At 35.8% G+C, this 20,629-nt stretch overlaps 1 protein-coding gene across 10 annotated transcripts in view; it reads left to right on the top strand.

The window, feature by feature from the left end:
• Positions 1-20,629, top strand: part of CEP170 (centrosomal protein 170) — a 71,011-nt gene that overhangs the window by 27,523 nt on the left and 22,859 nt on the right. For 8 of the 10 annotated variants that reach the window (XM_008639974.2, XM_017740327.1, XM_017740290.1 and 5 more), the window contains exons 9-11: positions 8,941-9,090; positions 15,518-15,644; positions 18,458-20,266. In XM_008639974.2, the coding sequence (XP_008638196.1) occupies positions 8,941-9,090; positions 15,518-15,644; positions 18,458-20,266 (2,086 nt within the window). The remainder of the gene's footprint in view (positions 1-8,940; positions 9,091-15,517; positions 15,645-18,457; positions 20,267-20,629) is intronic. The other 2 variants (XM_017740318.1, XM_017740348.1) reach the window with 1 other exon arrangement.

Consider the following 20,629-nt stretch of genomic DNA (forward strand, 5'->3'; position numbering starts at 1 on the left):
TTACCTAAAATGAAAGGTTTCAAACACATTATGGCTTGTGTCTTATACAGCTTTCAAACTTGCATTTTGAATTTTTTTTTAAAAAATATTTTATTTTAAGATGAAAAAATACAGTACATATGCAGATAATTTTCAGTTGTAAACATTCAAAGAAGATGCAAGTAGGAATTTATGGTTGTGTCTTAATGTTCTTTATGAATAGAGAATACTTGAAAAATAACTAAATGTTGCTTCCTAAAAGTCCTTTCATTAGCCAATGATATTTCTGCATGCAGGTGTTCAAATGTCACTTAAATTCATAGAGAAGTATGAATTGGTTAGTAGGCTAAGGTTTAGAAAATAAATATATTAATAACAGGAGGAAAAAATAGATTATGGATATATCTTTTTATACTTATAGAGCTCTTTTTAAAATTGGCATTGACCCCAATTTCATCAATGTGTGTTAAGAGAGCAATCTGCTCTTACATACCACAAAGCCCACCTTGAACACGTGTGGCATAAAATATCCTCTACTCAAATAGCATCAGAAAGCCACAACTCTTTCTAACAGAATAATGGTCTTATTGTATAAAATAAAACAAATTCAGGATCTTGATTTAATTTAGAACATGTTTTCAGTGTTACTTTTACCATATAAAATACACTAGTAAATCGGGCACAGTTGTAGGATTTGTTTTTCCTTTACATCCAGCCTTCCTGCTCTTTAGATGGGTTCAGTGCTTTCTTCTGTTACCTCCTAGCAATTGCTTTCTTTTTATCTCTGAGCTGTAAATTTTCTTTCCATTTTACATTTTTTAAATAAATCAAATTTATTAGAAGCAAGTTGTTCTCAGCAGTCATATCGCATTAAAAAATCTTCATATGCCGCAGAAAAGGTAAGTCTGTCAGTGGATGAAAGAATTCAAAATGATGCTTCTGCAGTTCATCTTCCTTTTTTTGTTGATATAAAGAGACCAAATTATCATGCTAATGACTTCCCTTTTTCAATAAAGCAAAGTACTGCCAGTAATAAATATTAATAAATGAATGTGCAAATAATTCTGCATGTGTTTGGAATATTAAATACTTTGAGGCTATTGCAGTAAATAAAAAGCAACTCAGTGATTTTTTTGCAAGTTCTTGAGGGCTCCTTGTTTGTTTTGCGTAGGGTTTTTTGTTGTCTTCTTCAGCCAGTTTCATTTTAAGGTATTTAAAAATGGAAATACTTTGTAGAACTTACTATAGCAGATGTAAGCTCTTCTATGCATGTGTGGGAAAGGAAGGGAAAGGAAGGGATAGAATTGAGGTTATATGAATGTTTCAAGTCCCATCAGCTAACCAGGAAATCTGGAATGTTACAGCAGTTCATATGCACATGGAAACATTTGGCTTAAAATTTTCTTCGGTCCCCAAATTTTTTACTTGATTTATGTTATTTTCATGTAAATTTCCTGATAGATAATTGATTTTTTCATCAGCAAAGTAAATTTAGATCGGAAATTCAACTGATTCATATTGATTCCCAAACAGAAGACTTGAAAAAATGTATCAAAATCAAACCTCCATCCATGCTTCTGCCGTCTTCAAAAGACTTACTGTGACCATGTAATGATTTTGTTTTCAATGTAAACTCCTTATTCTCGATGTCTTAAAGTCTTTGTATGTAGATAGACAGGCCCTAATAGTAAAGATCTTGGTTTTAATGTGCAGACTATCACCTTGGATTTTATTTGAGTATCTATTGTGCAATGAATTTACATAAAATCTTATTCTGTTGACGCAATCGTGAGAGAGATTCTTCTTTCGTCTTTAAAACTTTGGAATAGTAATTACAGAGGAAAAACTGTTGGTGTGAGCTGTAGACAGTGCATTTTCCAATTTTATTTTCTAGGTCTTCCTGCTCATCATGATACTTGTTTCAGTTTGGTTTGACTTTTTTTGAGTATGGGTATGAATGGGAATCTATTCTGAAAGACGATTATTATAAAATGGAATCTCCTTATTCTTTTTGCTCACAGGGTGTACCTATTCATACCACATTATAATAATGGCTAATGTGTTTTTCAAGGAGTGTTTACTTTTGAGTGATTTATTGTTGTTGCTTTAAGCATTCATAAAGTTTGTATACCAAATCTTGTCTTCTCTCTTTTTAATTTATCAATTATCTTGCAGATGGTTATTGTTATAATTCCCCTTGTTATGGAGATAACATACATGTTATGGAACTCCTGTTGGCAATTTTTTCCGTATTTTAAGTGGAAAAGCTACCTGAAAAGAATCAACGGGCAGGGAGTAAGTTAGGTGACAAAAAAATCTCAGTATGTCTCAATGAAGGACATTTTAAGGAACCAAGATAGATATATCTATTTTCAGAAAATTGCTTTCAGGTCTCCTGTCTTTTCACACTCTCTGGGTTTAATTGCTTTTACCATTGCTTCAGCAGTTTCTTTGGGAGCAACGCTTTGAGTCCCACAGAGTGTCTTGTTTGCAGAATGACTATTTTATGAATACAGTGCTGAAAAAGCAGTAGACCAGTTGAAGCCTATCCAATCATCTGAGCTTATAAATTTTGTCAAGAGTTCAGAGGACGTTTATAATCTTTTCTTCTTACGAGGAAAAGAGTTCTACAGCCTCTAAACTTATTGCTTCCTTTTTATTTTGGAATCCTAAAGAAAATTAATTCTTCACAGTAGCAAACAGGGACAAAATACGTATGCATGTAAATATGTAACTGGTGTCTGGTAAGAGGAAGCTCTTAGACTTGGCACGTTGATCCTTTTCATTTGCTTATGTGGCTTTTCTTATACCAGAGCATCTTGCATCTGAGTCTGTAACTTCAATATAGAGTTAAAATGACGTAAACAGCTTCTGTGAAACTCCATGGCTATTCATGAGATATGCCCTGCACAGAACACAGTCTGTTTGCCTGGGATGGCCAGGATAACTGCCAAGAACAAGCAAAAACTATTAAAAGGAAAGTCCTCAGAAGCAGCTTGGTTAAACACAGTTCATGCAGTAGCTAAACACAAAGTGAAGTGAGGCATTGCACTCTTATCTCGCTGTCTGAAAGGTGGGAAAAAATGTTTGCTTTTTGTTTTTTCTCTGTGATCCTTAGCTGACTTTAAATGACCAATTTACTGTGTATTATGAATGCCTGAACTACCTTCTGTGGAAAAACTGTCAGGAGCTCAGTCTGAACACTAAATGCAGCATTGCCGAGATGATCTGAAGCTTCTTCCATTTCCTTGCTCTCTGGAATCCTCTCTTGCCATCAATCAATCAATCAATCAATCATCCTCTGAGTGTGGTTTATTTACAATTTCTTCTTTCTTAGTACACCCAAACTGTGCTCAAATCCTGAAATCCTGCTTGTATTTCCAAAATCATACTCCTTCCCTTTTTTTTATTTAATTTGGTTTTTTGCTGCTCTGACTCTTACCAGTTCATAGCTCAGTTTCTGAAATCTACTTTTGACTCCTGTGATAATCAAATATACTCATCATCTTCCTTTGCCCTAAAAGGTTATGAAACATAATTGCTATTATAATTTATATTCCCATCACTTTACAATGACAAATACTTTATTTCAAATGAAATCATTTGTTCCTTGTTTATTTTGCCATGATCCTTCTTTAATGCACTGTACAGTGTAGCCCCTTGTCCCTTACCCTTGCTCTGCTTTGATTTTATTTTTTTTAACTGTTCATCTTGGAATTCCCTTTTGTCTTTCTTGTCATTGGGTTTTGTTCTGTTCCTTTTATACAGATTGCCTACACTGAAATTAATAGCATTCAACTCATGATCTTTTTCAAGTATGTTTCTAGATTATGTCCTTGACTGTTGTTAGGAGCTGAAAGAATAGAAAAAGAATTATTGAAATAATTTTACTTTTCAAATACCATCATTAATGAGCAGGAATTGTGACTAGAATTCTTACTACCTATTTGTTGATTTTCTGTTAATTTTATTTATATTATTGGTAATTACTGCATATCCTTTTCATTAAGACTTCAGCAATAAGATTACTGGGGAAACTTTGTAAACTAAAAATTTTAAAACTAGATAGAATTCTCAGATCTTCCCATTCTAATATACATAATCTGCTATAAAACTGAGTGAACAGATCTATTAAAAGTCTCAAATTACACTTTTTTTCCATTTATATTAGTATCTTCAGTAATGATTTGGATGAAGAACTAGCTCTGTGGTCATTAAATACTGAATAGTTACAGTATTGTAGAACTGCAGTGTGATCGTCTTACACCATGGTATAGTTTAAAGGTAAAGCAGATATAAAGTCCAGGTATTATGAACTTTGAAAAGCATCTAAATGAGATACAACTGGAAAAAGTTTTTTTCTTGGTCGAGAACTTTAAAGTTTATGAAAAGCACATACGGAGAACATCAGATGAGGGTTGTGGGTAGGGGTGGGGTGGGTTTAGCAAACCATTGTCTTCCCTTTGATTCAGAAGATAATGGTTTCTGTTGCCATTATTTTTTTCTGATGAGTTTTTATTTTAATTTCTTGAAAGTATTGCACATATCAAGAAAGAAAACCGACTTCTGTGGTTTTAAAGAATCATCTCGATAGTTTATTCTAAAGTCATTATGTTCACCTTTCTTCTGTGCTACAAAAAATATTAATTCTTCTACTTTGGGGCAGGAGAAGGGAGAGTGAACAAGACCAATTCCTGATCACTAAAGCTAGCTTGTGCTAGAGCTGTGTTGCAGCTATGATGATGAGCAGGTGAGTCATGAGCTGTTGTCACAGGGAAGTGTATATGACCTGCCAAAAGAGAGTACTCTGCTTTCTACAAAATTAGCCCTTGCCAAAGAGAACAAGGCATGTGCTCAGGCTTGGTCCTGGAACTCATGCTGTCTCCAAAAATATTCCAGTACCTCTTACAAGAGTTGCACCTTGCTTTTATTGTGTTAGATAGACTTTTTTAATTCTTGGATTTGGTTGGATGAAGAATTTTAACAATTACTGGTTAATGTAGATAGGGTTATATTCTCAGAATATTGGAAAAACTGTTGCTGCTATAAAGTGATGAAATCTGTGAATATCCTCATTAAGCTACAATTGTTTTGCCATTAGTTATTGCATATTTTATCCTTCTGTATTTTTTCAGGGCAAGTTTGCATTCCATCAAGTAACATGATAGTGCTTTGAGACTTGATATAGTTTAAGCCTGCTGGTTTGTCCCTTTGTTTTACTGGGTGAACTGCAGAATGTAAATGGAGTATTCATAGGGGATCTTTGGAGGACTTACTTCACTGCTTTGAAATTGGAAAGTATGTTCCAGGAGCTCACCTTTTCCCTACTGCTCTAGGATACTTGGGGCTTTCTCAAGACTTTGCACTAGGAGACCTGCAATGCTAAGTTATTACATATGATCACTGTTATTATGGAGCACAGAATCACATAAGCTGGAAAGGACTTGGAAAGGAGACCTCTAGTCCGACACCCTGCTCAAGGAAGCTTTGAGGTCAGCCAGGTTGCCCAGGACTTCATCCATTTGGGTCTTCATGCCCTACCTGGGCAGAGACTAGGCAAGCTTGCTTGACTGTCCTCAGAGTGAAAAAACTTTTCTCTATATCCTGTCTCAATTTACGTAAGTTGTCCCTTGTCTCCCTGCAGTGGAGCACTGTGAAGAGCCTGGCTGTCATCTTGATATGCTCCCCATAGTACTTGAGGGGCTGCTGTTAGGTAACCCCAAAGCCTTCCCATCTCCAAACTGATCGAGTCCAGCTTCCCCAGACTCTCCCCACAGGTAAAATGCTCTAGTCTTGGCCATCTTGGTAGCCCCTGCTGAGCTCCCCCAGTTGGACAATGTCTGTTGTATCACCTGTTAATCCATTTGCTTAAGAGGCCAACTGGATTGCAGGTTAAACAAAACTATGTTGAGAACATTTCATAGACAGGTCTTGACTTTCTACAGCATGTCATCATTCCCTTGCCATTCAAAATGTCCTGATTAATACATAGAATATTTTACCTCCTTTATCAAAAATAAAGGCTTGCTTCTCATTTTTCAAACAGCTCAGTGTGTCCAAATCTCTATTGATTGTGGAACCTGGCTTCATCTTTTTCTTCCCCAAAACATAGTTAATCAAAATACATTTCATAGTTGCTCCTGACAAATAGAAGCTCTACAGAAAGAAACTTAAGTCTTTTTGTCTAAATAAGTGAGAGGTGCAGCAATATTTCTCATCAGCATTTCCTCTAAGTTATCTTGGTTTGACTAAGTTATCTCCTAGACCTCCCTTAAATGAATTTGCAGTCATGAAGATATCTAAAGAACAGAAACATCTAAAGAATTGGAAGCCTTGAAAAATGTAATCTAGTCTTTGTAGGAAGATAGAAGTCTCTATCCACTCAGGCTGCAGTCACAACAGCCCCCCCTTTGCCCACGTACCATGTTGTAGCAACCCAGAAAGTAAAAGTTGCATTTTCTAAATGGTAAAGAGATGATTTCCAGCCAAAACTTTCATGGCTGTTTCTGTTGAGGATATATTCTCCTTATCTGGTAAATGAAGTATGTGGATTGGTTAATCCTGAAGTTCTGATACTATTGCTTTTCTGCAGGTGTGTGACAGGTGTGAAAGTAATGATCTAAATTTTGTCGAATACTTAACATGAGTTGTTTTATCTTGTGGGTAGTTTTAGTATTTAAACTCTTAATTATGTGTTAGTAACAATCTTTTCAAGCGGTTTTTAAATATCACAATTCTGAAATTTAGTCTTTGGGCTACATCACACTTATGTGCATCTCTTCTTATGAGAAGAGGAGCTTTGCAGTTGTATAGCAGTGGAACTTAGGACACGCACACATCAAATGTAGAATGACATTGTAGTACAAAAATATACTTTTATTGTAGAAGATGTTTTACTTTTCTTTCTAATAGTACTGTCCCCAAATATTTTGCTTATCTCCTCTGATACCCACAGTGTATAGAGAGAAGGAACATTATGAGTGCTATTACTTGGGTCTTGGTGATATCCATATTACCTTTCACAGAAAAAAAATAGGCAATATTCAAATTTGGTTTTGCAGTCATTTCAGTAATAGAAGAATAACCAAGTTTGCTTAAACAGGAGTTCAGTACTAGAAAAGGTAAGACTGAAAGAGGCGTTATTTCTGATAAAAGTAAAGAAATTTGACATGGTAAATGAATGTGCTGTCAGATAAAAGGAAGCAATTTACAGGCAGCAATTTGCTGCTCTAGTCCTGATTAGATATGGAAGTGTGGAATTCATACTTTCCTTCCGGGGCTTATATGATAATACCAGAATTTATTTTCATTTAAAAGAACATGTAAAATTCTGTAATCAATGGAACTATGGTACACAAAGAAAAAAGTCTCTGCAGAATACTGATATATTCAAAGAAAGGAGTCAGTGGGTGGTAACTGGTTTCCATCTTCAGAAATTGCTACAACCATACAAATCAAAAGTATATCATGAAAGCAAAATTTTAAGTTATAACACTCTATTTCTAAAAAAAGAAAATAAATATTTTGTAAATACTGTTAAGCAACTTCTAATCCCGAGACTCTAGATATGATTTATGTGTAAATTGAAAATTTGGGGAGCACTGCCTGAATTTTAAGATGTCAAAAAAGCAGGCTTTTCTCATGAGAGCAAAATAAAAATCCAATGCATTTGATAAAATTTCCTCAGGTCTAAATGTAGTAATGCTCTAGCAAGGTTTTCGTGTATGTTTGGAAGAGCATAAGGAGTTGAATGACAGGGTGCTTAACTATTCTTTTTTCCTTTGTCTGCTTCTCAGAAGCCGACAACGTAATGGTTTGTGGCCATCTAGCGGTGAATCCATTTTGAAGACACTAACCTTGTTCAGAATTGTAGTAAACCAGTCCTCTAGCTTTGCTGTGAAAAACTGGATTCCAGTACACTTTTGGAGAAAAAAGAATTCTGTACACCTTTTCCTATTCTGCACTAGTAGTGTTTGTTACGGGAAGATAACATCTGTGAAGATGAGAAAACAATTTTTGATGTTTACTGTTACTTTTTGGCAAACAGTTTTAATGTGTGTGGGAGGTTCACTTTGTTTTGTAATTTTTTAAGGTCTAAGTCCCTAGTAGTAAAGTAGTGAATTTATTTCTTAGGCAGAAATTTGCGAATTTTATAAATTGGATGTTTCCAAGATACAAAATATTTTCTAAAATGTCTTTGATCATACATCAATTCTGAAAGCAATTCATATTCCTTGTTTTCTGTGGCTCATGAGAAATTTGACAAACAGAATGGTGGTTCTCCTACTAAAGTTCTTATTACTAAATTGCCTTGGTAATAATGTTTTCCTAGTATTTTTTTCTGAGCAATGTTTTTAAAATGTCACAGGAAAATTATTCTGGCGTAAGCGGAAGAGATTATGAGCACCATTAGGAAAAAGCAGTAAAAGAACTATGCCAGGTCACATCTTGGATGAGATGGGTCAACATGGTTCATGAGACCTGGTGGACTTTTGACATCTGCTAAGTCCCTAACAATTGAAAAACTGAAATTTTGTTTGTATTTGAGAAATTATTCAATAAGCATTTGTATTTCTTATTTGCATTAGATAATAGCAAAAATCTGAAAAATTCGTGGTTCTAGGTATTGAGGTTTTCCCTTAATTGGTAAAATGGGTGTTACAGTGATTTTGCTTTTATCTTTTGTTCCTTTCATCAAAGTGTCATTTTTTCATATCTGCCCATTTCAACTAGCAGTGCCTTGAATTTTCACAATGTTGACGTAGACTTCCACTTTTTTTTAAATTGCTGTAGATGTTTCTTCTGTTTAATTTCTATATTGCACCAAGGTGACAGATAAGCATAATACAGTAAAACTTATTTATACTCACTATCCAGCATGCCACCATCCATCCATTAACATTGAACATTGCATAAGGATGGTATTGGGTTAATGAATGTAATGGTTTGTTTCATTTTCAGGTATTTGGAGTGGATGACAGCCAGGATTATAATAGGCCTGTTATCAACGAGAACCAGAAAGATTTAGTAAAAGATTGGGCTATAAATTCTGCTACAGTAGTGCTGGAAGAAAAAAGACCACTGAGTACAACTGGATTTCTTGACACAGAGGTAGAATTTAATTTTTGACGGTCTTCTTTTTTCTTCCACTAAAAGAGAGCACTAAGAACTGACCAGTAAGTGTTAAACAGGAAACAAAATCTTGCCTGGAAAAGATTAACTCAGATCTATAAGTATTTTATTTCTCCTAGGCTTCTACTGCATTATCAAAGCTTCTCTGTCAGAGACAGGCACATTACATTGCAGAGGTGTTTTAAAACGTGGCTACCTTTCTATGTGCACTAACACCAGTGTATTGGAAATGTAGCAGAAGTTTCCTTGCAACAACATAACTTTGCACAGTATACACGTCATGTAAGTTCAGCAGAGGAAAAGCTGATCATGTTTTATAGCCCAAAGCAAGTAACTATATTAAAATTCAGAAATAAGATGTATGCATTTAATGCATGTTGCAAAGTCAGCTAGGGAAAAAAAATGGTGGATAATACTTTTCAGATTTTTTCTCTGAAGCCAGAGGACTTCAGGTTTTTACATTTGCAGTTTAAGTTCTCCAGTGAGGTGCCACTCCGCACAAGTCACTTACATTAGTTCATTCAGATGCAGGATGACTTAATCAGTTGGTGAAAGATTTAACAGAGGAAAATGCCTGGCTTTATAGATGACTTAGAACACGTACACAAGCTAGATATTGATCATATTTCATATTGAAATCTTGGGAGACATTCTGATATCACTGTGATGGATAAACTGGGTTGAAATGTGTCTGGAACAGAGCAGGATCACAATGGAGCAGAATCAACTGGTAACAGTAATGAAGCACATAACACTTCTACTTCCCTTGGTAAACTGTTTCTGAAGCATAATCCTGTAATTTAACAAAGTTTATAAATAAGCAATTTTTTAAAAATATATCAAGAGCTTAAAGTACTGCTTAGTGTTCCTGCCATGCAAATACATTGATTTTAGTATTTACAAATCTGTTTCTCCTAGAGGTATGTTTTATCATGGTTGTATTTTAGCTACTGTGAAGTTTTGAGACACTAAGTATGTCACTGTATCTAGATTAGTACCTTTGACTAATTTCTCTAAGGTTACAGCTTCAAGTGAAGTATTGCTACACAGCATAGACATATCCTGCAGAAGATTTTTCACCTTGCTTCCTTGCACAAATCTATAACCCCATTATTTCTCTCTCTATTTTTTTTTTTTTAGGCCTTTTGCAGCACTCAGCTCTTTCATGCCTTATAAGTTTTCAAGAATATTGATATTTTTCCACTTTTATAATTCCATAAGCAGAAGAAGAACACGTGATTTATTTTATGAACATAATTGGTCTTTTCAGGTGTCAGTTTTGCAGATAAAAGGCTTTGTTTTTATAAGACTGAGACTCCTCCTGCAACCATACGGCAGGTCTAAGGAACCTTCTGGCAATGACAAAGTAAAACTCACTTTGATTTAGGTTGAAATTACAAGAATTATGCTGTTTTATTACTGTGACTGCTTTGCTGCATTAAAAGCTCTTTATATAGTGGGAGAGAAAAGGTTATTAGCATAATTTAAAATATTATTACAAGGCATGATGATAGGGGAAAAAATGAAAATTATTCGGTAAGTCAAGGAGCAAAAGTGACAAGCAACATGGATAAAAGATTAGTGTGAGAAGAGTTGAGGACAGATGAAGGTGGAAGAAAGCTTACTAGAGAAAGTCAAAAGTCGAAGTTGGTTGATAGATATGTAGAAGTAACAGAGAAGCTAGTTCAGAAAATTTGAGGTATGTTTTATAGGGAAATAATGGGAAAACAATCATGAGTATAACTAATGAGAGAAGATTGTTACATTTAAAGTCTTATTACCAAAACTTGCACTCAGTTTGTTTTGTCAGTAGGAAAGGGAGAGGCAAATGTGTTTGATTTCTCATATACAAACTTTTCTGCTTGCGGGTTTTGGAAGACTTACTGCATTACTGAGCTGCAGATCGTAAGTTTATAAACCTTATTGAAGATCTTGGCTAAATAGTCAGGTAACAGCAGGGTAGCTCAGAGTTCCAGTTTTGCAGTTAGGTAGATTGTGGGTGGGCCTTATTCCAGGTGTCCATCACAGTTATTCCTGTAGATGATTTAGCAGAATGAGGTGAATTCAGAACATGACTGGCATAGAAAAAGCAAAGAAAAAAAATCTAAGATACTTCTGTTCAAGAAGACGGAAAAGATGGCCTGGGAAATTACAAAGATTTTATAAAAACAGTTTTACAGAATCACAGAATAGTTTGTGTTGGAAGACACCTCTGGAGACCATCCAGTCCAACGCCACTGCCAAGGCAGAACAGGGTCACCTGCAGTCACTTTGGGGGTTGAAAGCTTATTCTGAGCTTAAATATCTTAGCAGTACAGGGCTTGTGAAGCATGAATGAAATGCTTGGAAATGCTTTTCTTGTTAAATTCTCGGCTTTTTCTTTGATACAACAGTCTTTAAGTACTTTGGAGTAGTGTGTGTCAGAAATAAAATAAAGCGCAGAGTGAGTGTCTTGACAGAGCTGGATTGAGCCTGAGTGCACTGGTTCTTGCCTTCTCAATGATTACATATAGGCAATGAAAATACTAAATCCATCTAGTTAAAATATTTCAATGTCTTTGATTTTCTGTATTATAAGCTGCCATTTCCCAACCAAGGTAAGTGTGATTTAAGAACAAAAAATCAGTAAATAGAGAACAAAGAGAATATTATTATTGTTGTTATTATTATTACTTGTTCTGACCATATGAGCTTGGTTAATAAAAATACTGCAGACATTGGGCTATAATTTATCCATCCAGTTTCCATTTAATTTTCAGTGGTCAGTTGTCTGTGCTAAACACAATTCTTAAATAATGGTTTATCAACACAGTGTTTGATATCTTCTGGGTTTTGGTTGGTTTGGGGTTTGTTTGGGTTTTTTAAAATTTTTATAAGACTAAAGCTCAGAAACCTGGTTCTTCATCTTCGGGGTAATCAGTGCCATTGACTACAATGTTCTTTTTGCTGTTTTGAATGCCTACTTTATGTCTTTCCCACTGAAGATCAGATGAATAATACTAGTGACATTCTGAATATTTAATAATTTCATTCATGTAAATATTTGCTACATTGCTTCTTAGAAGTGGAGTATTTAGAGGCTGTATTTTCCTTTTGTTTGTGCTCTCAAATTACTGTAATTTCCTATCCTGTAGAACAATCCATTTAGTTTGAAGTTTGATACTTACTTTTCATTTGAACTTAGATGCTATACTGAAATGTAGGCTGATGTATCACCAATATCATAGGGTTGTGAAAAGGCAAATAGGGCCCTTGGATACCCAGGAGATGTATTATCAGCAGAAAAGGGCAGTGTCCCCACAGTGAAGCTTCCCCTGTAATAGTAGCACTAGAATTGTTACCACTCTTGGTCAGGAAGGGTGGATACAAGTCTAGAGAAGGTACAAAGAAGTCTACTCAGGTTGTTATGGAAATGGAGATTTACCTAACAATGTTGTTCAATTTGTCTCTCAAAGTAATAGCTGAGATGGGTACAATTGCTGGGTTTTCATGTATAAAGGGAGTAAGTATAACAGAAGAAAAAAAGAACTGTTTAAGATACATGTCAGTGTTGTTCCAGGAATAACTTGAAGACATTGGCTGTAAATAAATAATGTATGGAAATCTGTAAAAAGATCATCACCCTGGAGGAATATGGTTCTGAAGCAGGTAGCGTGAGGAGGGAAGAACTGCTTTCAAGACAGCAATTTATGAAAAGATGACATAATATTTTTCTTACAACTTGAACTGACTGGAGTTATGTTTCTGAAAAGACATTTTTATTTTTTTATTACTTTTATTCACCTTGTTGAAATTTATTTTAAAAAACCTGTTATTCTGCTCTGAAATGCCAAGAACTGGAGATGCTTTCAGGTGTAATGTGTGTGCACTGTGGATTTTTTTCAGATGTGGGGCCTGAAGCCCTAAATCTTCAGGCAGAATCATAAGCCCACAGAAATCCATTGGTACATTTTCCGAAGAGTTATTACTCCTATTGACTTCGTATGTGTGATAAGCATAAGAGGAAGCAGATTTAACATGAAGGTAAAAGGCTGGTATCTCATAGGTAAACCCAGCTTTTCTGAAAGACAAGGAAATTCTTCCTGGTATTCAAGAGAAGATTTGAAGAATTGCTTTCTTTGATGCCTTAGGTTTTAACTTTTATATTTTTCAAATCCTGTACTGCCTAGTGTGTAACTCTGGAGTGTCATGTGGCCTGCTGTTCTCTTATGCTAATTAGACATAACAAACCTGTCTTGGTTTGCTCTCCAAGGACACCTAGATTGTCCCAGGCCCCAAAATGTGTGAGCTAAAGCCTTGAGAGGAGGGGCAAACTTGGGATAATTACATTTAATTGAAGTCATAATGGAGAATTAACCCTAGTATACAAATGGACCAAACCTATAAAAGTGTGAAGAACCCATGACCCAGGGTCCATCTTCGCTGTAGCCTTTAGACTGCTCAGGGTGTACCTTTGAAGGCCTTTCAAATAAATACCTACTTTTATTCTCTCATTTTTGTCTAGCCTCCGTTTTTAAGTGGCTACCTCAAGGCATCATCTTGAGAGCCTGTAAGATGCAAATTGATATGGATTATAGGAAGAACATTGGGATAACTGAATGTGACTTTTTAGATACATGTTTTATAAACCTTGCACCTTCTGGGTGTGCTTAAACTACTATGAAAAGAAGCTGCATATTTTTGTTGTTGTTTGTGCTTGTATACACAGAGCTGGCAAAGCACACATTTACTTTCACTGTTATGTAGAAACCATTTTTTGGCAGTGTAATTACATTCAGAGAAAAATAATTTTATCATTTTGCTTTGCTGCAGTTAATCTGCAAAGTCTTAATATGTTTCTCCATTGTGAAGTAGAATTCAGATTTCTGACACATACCTGTATCTCTGTAATTGGTTAGGTGGTGCAGAAGGAACTAGTTGAAGTTTTCTGTAGCAAAGGTGATTGGGATGTCTATCATGTTTGGATTTGACTATAATTAGTTGTTTTATTAGATAGAAGTTCACTGGTACAGACAGGAAAGGAAAGTTTAGTGATAGGAAAGAAAAATGAGGGTTCAGTAGTTGTCAGTTCATAAATGCTGTGTGGTTTTTGTAATATTCTTACTGGCACCTTGCATTGTCTTCAGAAATGCTCATAAGTAACGGAAGCATTGAATTGCCTTCCTTTGCTGTTGTTAGACTTGAATTTTATAACATTTTGATTCTAAAAAATAAATTCAAAATATTTGAATTTTGAAATTTGTATAGCAGTTCAAACAAATTACCTGCTGCATCTCTGATTTACTACATTCATGATATTCCGGAAGAGATTTGTTACAGTGCACTTGTTTGCATTAATCAGGAGAAGTTCAAGATCATAAATTCAAGCTTTTCAAATGTCTGAGTAACTTTTAATTTAAAAGAAGTTGTCATATAATAGGTGACATTGTTCACCATTCTATTTCTGCTAAATGAATTTTAAAAAATGTATAGTGTTGTTTCCTGGTGAAAGACTAGAACCCAAGAGTGGTCAAGGCATTAGGCAAAAACCAGCATTTTGAATAGTGTGTGAAGATTTGAAGATGCAGCAGAGCTGGTGATATTTTTCGGAGATGTAAGCAAGAGAGCCTGTAATATATTTTATATGACAGTAACATTGCACTGTATTTAGAAATCAGGTTTTTAAAAAATATGCTGTAGTAACACAAGAAGACGGTTTAATTCTATGCTTTTCTTACATTTTAAAAATTTTCAAGATTTCAAAAGGCTTGCCATCAGGAAACTAAATTAATTTCCTTTCTGGTTTAGCTGCAAAAAAATTGTAAAATACTGATGACGTTGACTTCACTGTTACTCAGTAGGATGGTTTAAAACTAATCTTTGCTTCTTTTTTTGTTTAGGCCAAACAAATAATCTGAGCTTCCTTTCCTTTCCATCATAAGTTATCTTACTCTTTCAGTCCTTAAGGTAGTCTTTCTGTAACGAAGTAAATACAGTATTTCATCTGGACAAGACAGTCTTCTAAAGTGGTAAAATGTCACTCTTTTGTCTTCCTGAAGCACATTCTAAATTTTTTAGCACACCCCTACACCCCACATTCTTCTCCTGCACTTCTGAGCTGAGGACTGAAATAACCTGTCCTTAGAAGTAGCACATGTTCTGGTAAAGTTTATATAGGTTCTGATGTTTGAAAGTTCACTGCACTAGGAATTGTTGTTTCTTTGGTACTGATTCTGCAGCTCTATAGGTTTTGTTTGTTTGTTTGCCATTGTAGAGCTGGGGACTCTAAAATTTATTGAGGTAAACTACTTTTTTCAACTTCCAGGAAAATAGTGTCTGACATACCTATTCAGGAAAAACCTGGAAAGGTGGCATGCTTTTTATCAAACAGTTATAATTTTTCTTCTGCTTTTTTTTTCTTTCTTAGGAAGGTGCTACTAACCCTGGAGGTAAACGTTGGGTATCGCAGTGGGCCAGTTTGGCTGCTAATCACACACGTCATGACCAAGATGACATGAGACTGGAGTCTTCAGTGCCTGCTCCATTAGAAAATGGTATTAAAAACTTTTCTTGTTGTCATAATTTATGCTGAAAAAACCTGTGAAAGGGAGAAAAGAATGATTATGTACTGTACTTGGTCAGCTTTTTTACTCCTAATGCCTCATTTTCACATAAAATTCTGTTTCATTGAGCAGAAACAGTGTAAAAACAAGCTCAGCAGTAGTGGTGTCTAGCATGGCAATTGAGTGCCAATATTACACTGAATGTTACTAAAACAGGAGAGTTCATAAAAAGTTTAATATTAGAGAAACTTTCACTTAAATGCAGTTTGGGTTGGTCTGCATAGTATGTTTCTTTCCTTACATCTTTATTAGTCTAAATTGGACTTCAGTGTAATGATTAGTAAACAATCCAACCTGAGAGACTTCAGCTGAAGCATAGCACCCTTCCTTATCTTGGAAATACAGAAAACCTTTCATATTTCTTGAAAAACCCTGAAACCTTCTCCTTAGCAATGAACAACTTTATCTCTCTTTCTTGTGAGAGTCAGATGTTCAGGCTATGTTCCTCCATAGTTCAATAATTCACATTTCTGGTTTTTAAATGGTTTATTCGTTATCATCTGCACTCTTGACTATAAATTACTTAGTTACCTTGCTGCTTTTCTGCTTTTTTCTTCCCGCCAATTTCACTTTAAAGGTTGTGAACGCCTTTGGGAGAAGTTTTACAAAGAAGTTTTGCTTTTGATGTTGAATAATGCAAACTTCTGCATCAATGCGTGAAAGAATTCTTACCAGTGACTGCTGCTTCTTTTGTAGCTTTTCTTCCCGTCATAAGCATAGAACTTTGTCTAGGATACTAAAAGTCAAAGGAGATGGAAAGGGGAAAAATTAAATTATCCAATATACACAGGATAATGGAAAACAAGAGCAAATTTTTCACTGTTTGAAAGGATTGTGTGTGTACATACCAGGCACTTAAAATCATAGCTATTGAGACTGATCCTTTGGGTGGTTAACTGGGAGCTTTGGTGTTCTTTTGTTTTCTGTATTGTTTTAAATGGTCACTTTCAGATGAGGTACTACCTACGATCTTCTTTGGAGAGATAAAGGCTTCTTTTACCATTATAGGAACTAAGATAAGAGATAAACTACTGTGTAGTGCATACCCATACTGCAAGAATTCTAAAATACTAAAAGGGAACTAAAGCATTCAAGCACCAAAGGTGTAATAAAAAAAAAATTTGGTTTATACTTCTAAAAACCAACTCACAAAATATGTCTTGTTGACTTAGATGCCTGTATCTTCTTTAGAAATCTTAGTATTTAAACTTCACATAACAAAATGTAGCCAAATAGGATGCTGAACAACGCCAGGCCTTTTTTTTTACTAAAGGCTGTTTGAAATTCACCAAGAAGCAAGTTACATGCTTATATATGTATAAAATATTTGACCTGGTAGGTATGTCTGAGAGAAGTCAGTCTTCACAGAGGGCAGTCATATTGATTTTCATTAAACCTTCAATTTGGTTCATAATTTTCAAGGAAAAAAAATCCTGGAATTAGAAAACCTTTCTTAGATTTCAGAGGTACTTAACTGCTTCTCAGATCAGTGTCTTAACATAGATTATAGAAAAAAAACCTGTGAGTCCCTTTTGCATTCTTCATCAAAGGTGTGACACTGCAAAGAGAAAAGATAGATTGAAGAGCATGGATAGATAGGTGTACATACAGCATGGTTGTTGATATTCAATTAATTGCTTGGAAGATTCTTGCAGAGAGAGAAACCCTATACTCCAGTTTATATTCCTGGAGCAACCAATGCTGGTGGCAAGCCGTGATAGGAGAATCCCACCAGGGTGTGCAGAACAGTTGTTTATAGATCTCTCCTGGCAAAAAGGAAATAGACAGATGTGTGTTACTAAGTGTGTCACATTATATTGCGACAGCTGACAAATGAACTGCAAAAAGAATTTTTCTATCCAAATATTCAAAGGCAGAGCAATTCATAGAGCAATTTATATCACCTTTGTGTAATAAAGGCTTGTTTCTGACAGCACAACTGCTGTGTTTGTTAAATGAGCAAGGAGGGCACACTCATCATCACTGTGGAAAAATAAAGTTTGGTTTCTAAAGCAGTTATTCCTTGCAACAGGCCATGGGATGGCCATGTTTTTCGGCCTAAGGAGCTTTCTGTGTGCAATAAGAATTCAATGAAAGTGCTTTAGCAGTAGTACTGCATTCTTTTGATGCTTTGTATACATTTTCTATACATTTTTATACTACAGTGTCCTGTTTGGGATGAAAACATTATTTTTGCTTTCTCAGCCATAGTAAGTTCTTTGTTCATGAGTGGGGCTTTTCAATACTGCTGAAAAGTGTCTTCCAGCACTGCAGATTCTTGCCCGAGTGTGGCGAGCTCTCGCACAGAGAGGCTGTAGTCTGTCCATGAGGCAGACCTCGAGCTGTGGAACAGGCAACTAGGGAGGAAGAAGGAGCATCTTACTCTTTTTAGTAGTTTTGAAATCTGGTCATAAAGGTGTTTAGGAATTTAAGACTTACTTTCCACTTCTTGTTGTAATGGTGTGCTGATCGATGTAACAGTGACTTCTTACCTATTTTACCCTACTGTGAGATTGTAAAAACTTTGTATATGTGATGCAGCTGGCTGAAAGAGTTCATTAAATGTTTTCAGCCTATACTTGTCTAAGTATAATTGATATTGCCATAGAACAGCAGGATGGACTGATGACTTTTTCAGTTCTGTTTTATGTTATATTAGCCTTACACAGTCTTAAACATTTAATTTTTCTATTTGCTGTGCTGTTGAATGTCTTCTCAAATATTTCTTTCTCTCTCATTTTTAGACACAGACATCAGTGAGTCTGGTATTTCTGTTAGAAGTGCTGGTTCAGCTGCTTCTATGACCAGCCAAGGTGAGCGAAAGAGGAGGACACTTCCGCAGCTTCCCATAGAGGAGAAAGTGAATGAAAACTCAAAAACAAAAACTGTATCTCATCAGAGGTCAGAAATAGGTGAAAAGCAAGACACTGAACTTCAGGAGAAAGAAACTCCAGCTCGTGCCTCAGATGCTAAGTCAAGCAGAACAATGAATGGTCTTTCACCTAAAGCTACTGGAGACAAAGTGTTTTCTTTTCCCAGCTCGTCTAGCAAAGAGAGAGTTGAAATTGGCAGAGAAACTTCTGTGGTGAAACAAGCTTTAGCAAAAATTCAACAACAAGAAAGAAAGGAGCAAGCACACTGGACACCCTCAAAATTATCCTCTACAAAATCTGCTGCAATCCAGGTTGAGAAAGGTAGGGAAGAGATTGTTATGTCACCCAAAACTTTGGATAATCAAGACAATGCTCCTGGACATGTTACAGATAAAGCAGAAATTAAGTTGGTGCAGACCGAGGGAAAAAGAAGGAAAAATGAGGAAATCATTAGAGGACAAAGTCCTAAAATACTTGGAGGAGAAAAAAAGGAATCTTCAAAACCATTAGTGAGGCAAGGTAGCTTTACTATAGATAAGCCTAGCACAAATATACCTATAGAACTTATTCCTCACATTAATAAGCAAAGTGGTTCTGCTGCCCCTTTAGTATCTGCAAACAGGTTACGTGACAGAAGTGATTCGATGGACACTGATTCCAGTATAGATACAACACTCATTTTGAAAGACACAGAAGCTGTAATGGCTTTCCTTGAAGCTAAATTGCGTGAAGAAAATAAAACTGATGAAGGTCCTGACACTCCTAGTTATAACAGAGATAATTCCATATCACCAGAATCAGATGTCGATACAGCCAGCACAATCAGTCTTGTTACTGGTGACACTGAAAGAAAATCCACACAGAAGCGGAAGAGCTTTACAACCTTATATAAAGATAGATGTTCCACTGGTTCCCCTTCAAAGGATGTTTTAAAATCTTCTACGAGTGCCAGAGAAAAGATGGAAAAGAAAACGAAGAGTCGATCTTCAGACGGTGGGTCTAGAGCTGACGCTCGCAAAACTGTGCAGTCCAGTGGAAGAATGAGACAACCATCAGTAGATTTAACAGATGATGACCAAACATCCAGTGTACCTCATTCTGCCATTTCTGATATCCTGTCATCTGACCAGGAAAACTACTCTGGCAAATCACATGGAAGAGTTCCTTTTGCGTCAGCAGATGAACTTTTACATTCCAAGATGGAAGGAAAGTCAGCTAAATCAAAATCCTCTCCTGTTGGACTTGGGCAATCTAGTAAATCTACCACTCTTCCAAGACCTCGTCCCACAAGGACTTCTCTCTTGCGCAGAGCACGCCTTGGTGAAGTTTCAGACAGCGAGCTTGCTGATGCTGATAAGGCTTCAGTAGCTTCTGAAGTGTCCACTACAAGTTCTACATCAAAACCTCCGTCAGGGAGGAGAAATATTTCCAGAATAGACTTACTTGCTCAACCTCGCAGAACTCGACTTGGCTCTTTATCAGCACGTAGTGATTCTGAAGCAACAATAACCAGAAGCACTGCCTCATCTCGGACCCCAGAAGCAATTATCAGAAGTGGCTCAAGGTTGCTCTCAGGAGGAGATAGCACTAAAGTTTCTGCTAGAACTCGAGCCAATAGCATTTCTCGACTTTCAGATTCAAAATCCAAATCCTTGGCTTCGGCTCATAATTCTCCCTCAGGTATGTGAGATTATTTGAAATAATTTTATACAATACTAGATGTTTTTAACGTGGATTTTTTTAAATTGTTTGAGAAAGAACTCTTATGAAAATGTTGAGTTTTAGTTGATGCAGTCTTTTTCTTTGGAGTAAGAGGCTTCCATGGCAAGTCTTGTGGAGGTTTCTCACTTAAAATCATAAAGACAAGAAATTGTTATCCTTTAACTCTTTGGATATGTTTTCATCTTAAAACTAGTAAAACAGAGCTGCATTGGAACAGTCAGATGTGTCAGCAGTCATTTGCTTTAGCGCAGAAACAGAGCCAAGATCTCTTTGCTCAAGTCATGGTAATAGAAGCTCAGAAGGTCAGCAACACATTTTACT

The sequence above is a fragment of the Corvus brachyrhynchos genome, unplaced genomic scaffold (assembly GCF_000691975.1).
Source record: "Corvus brachyrhynchos isolate BGI_N302 unplaced genomic scaffold, ASM69197v1 scaffold31, whole genome shotgun sequence".
In the NCBI taxonomy this organism is placed as follows: domain Eukaryota; kingdom Metazoa; phylum Chordata; class Aves; order Passeriformes; family Corvidae; genus Corvus; species Corvus brachyrhynchos.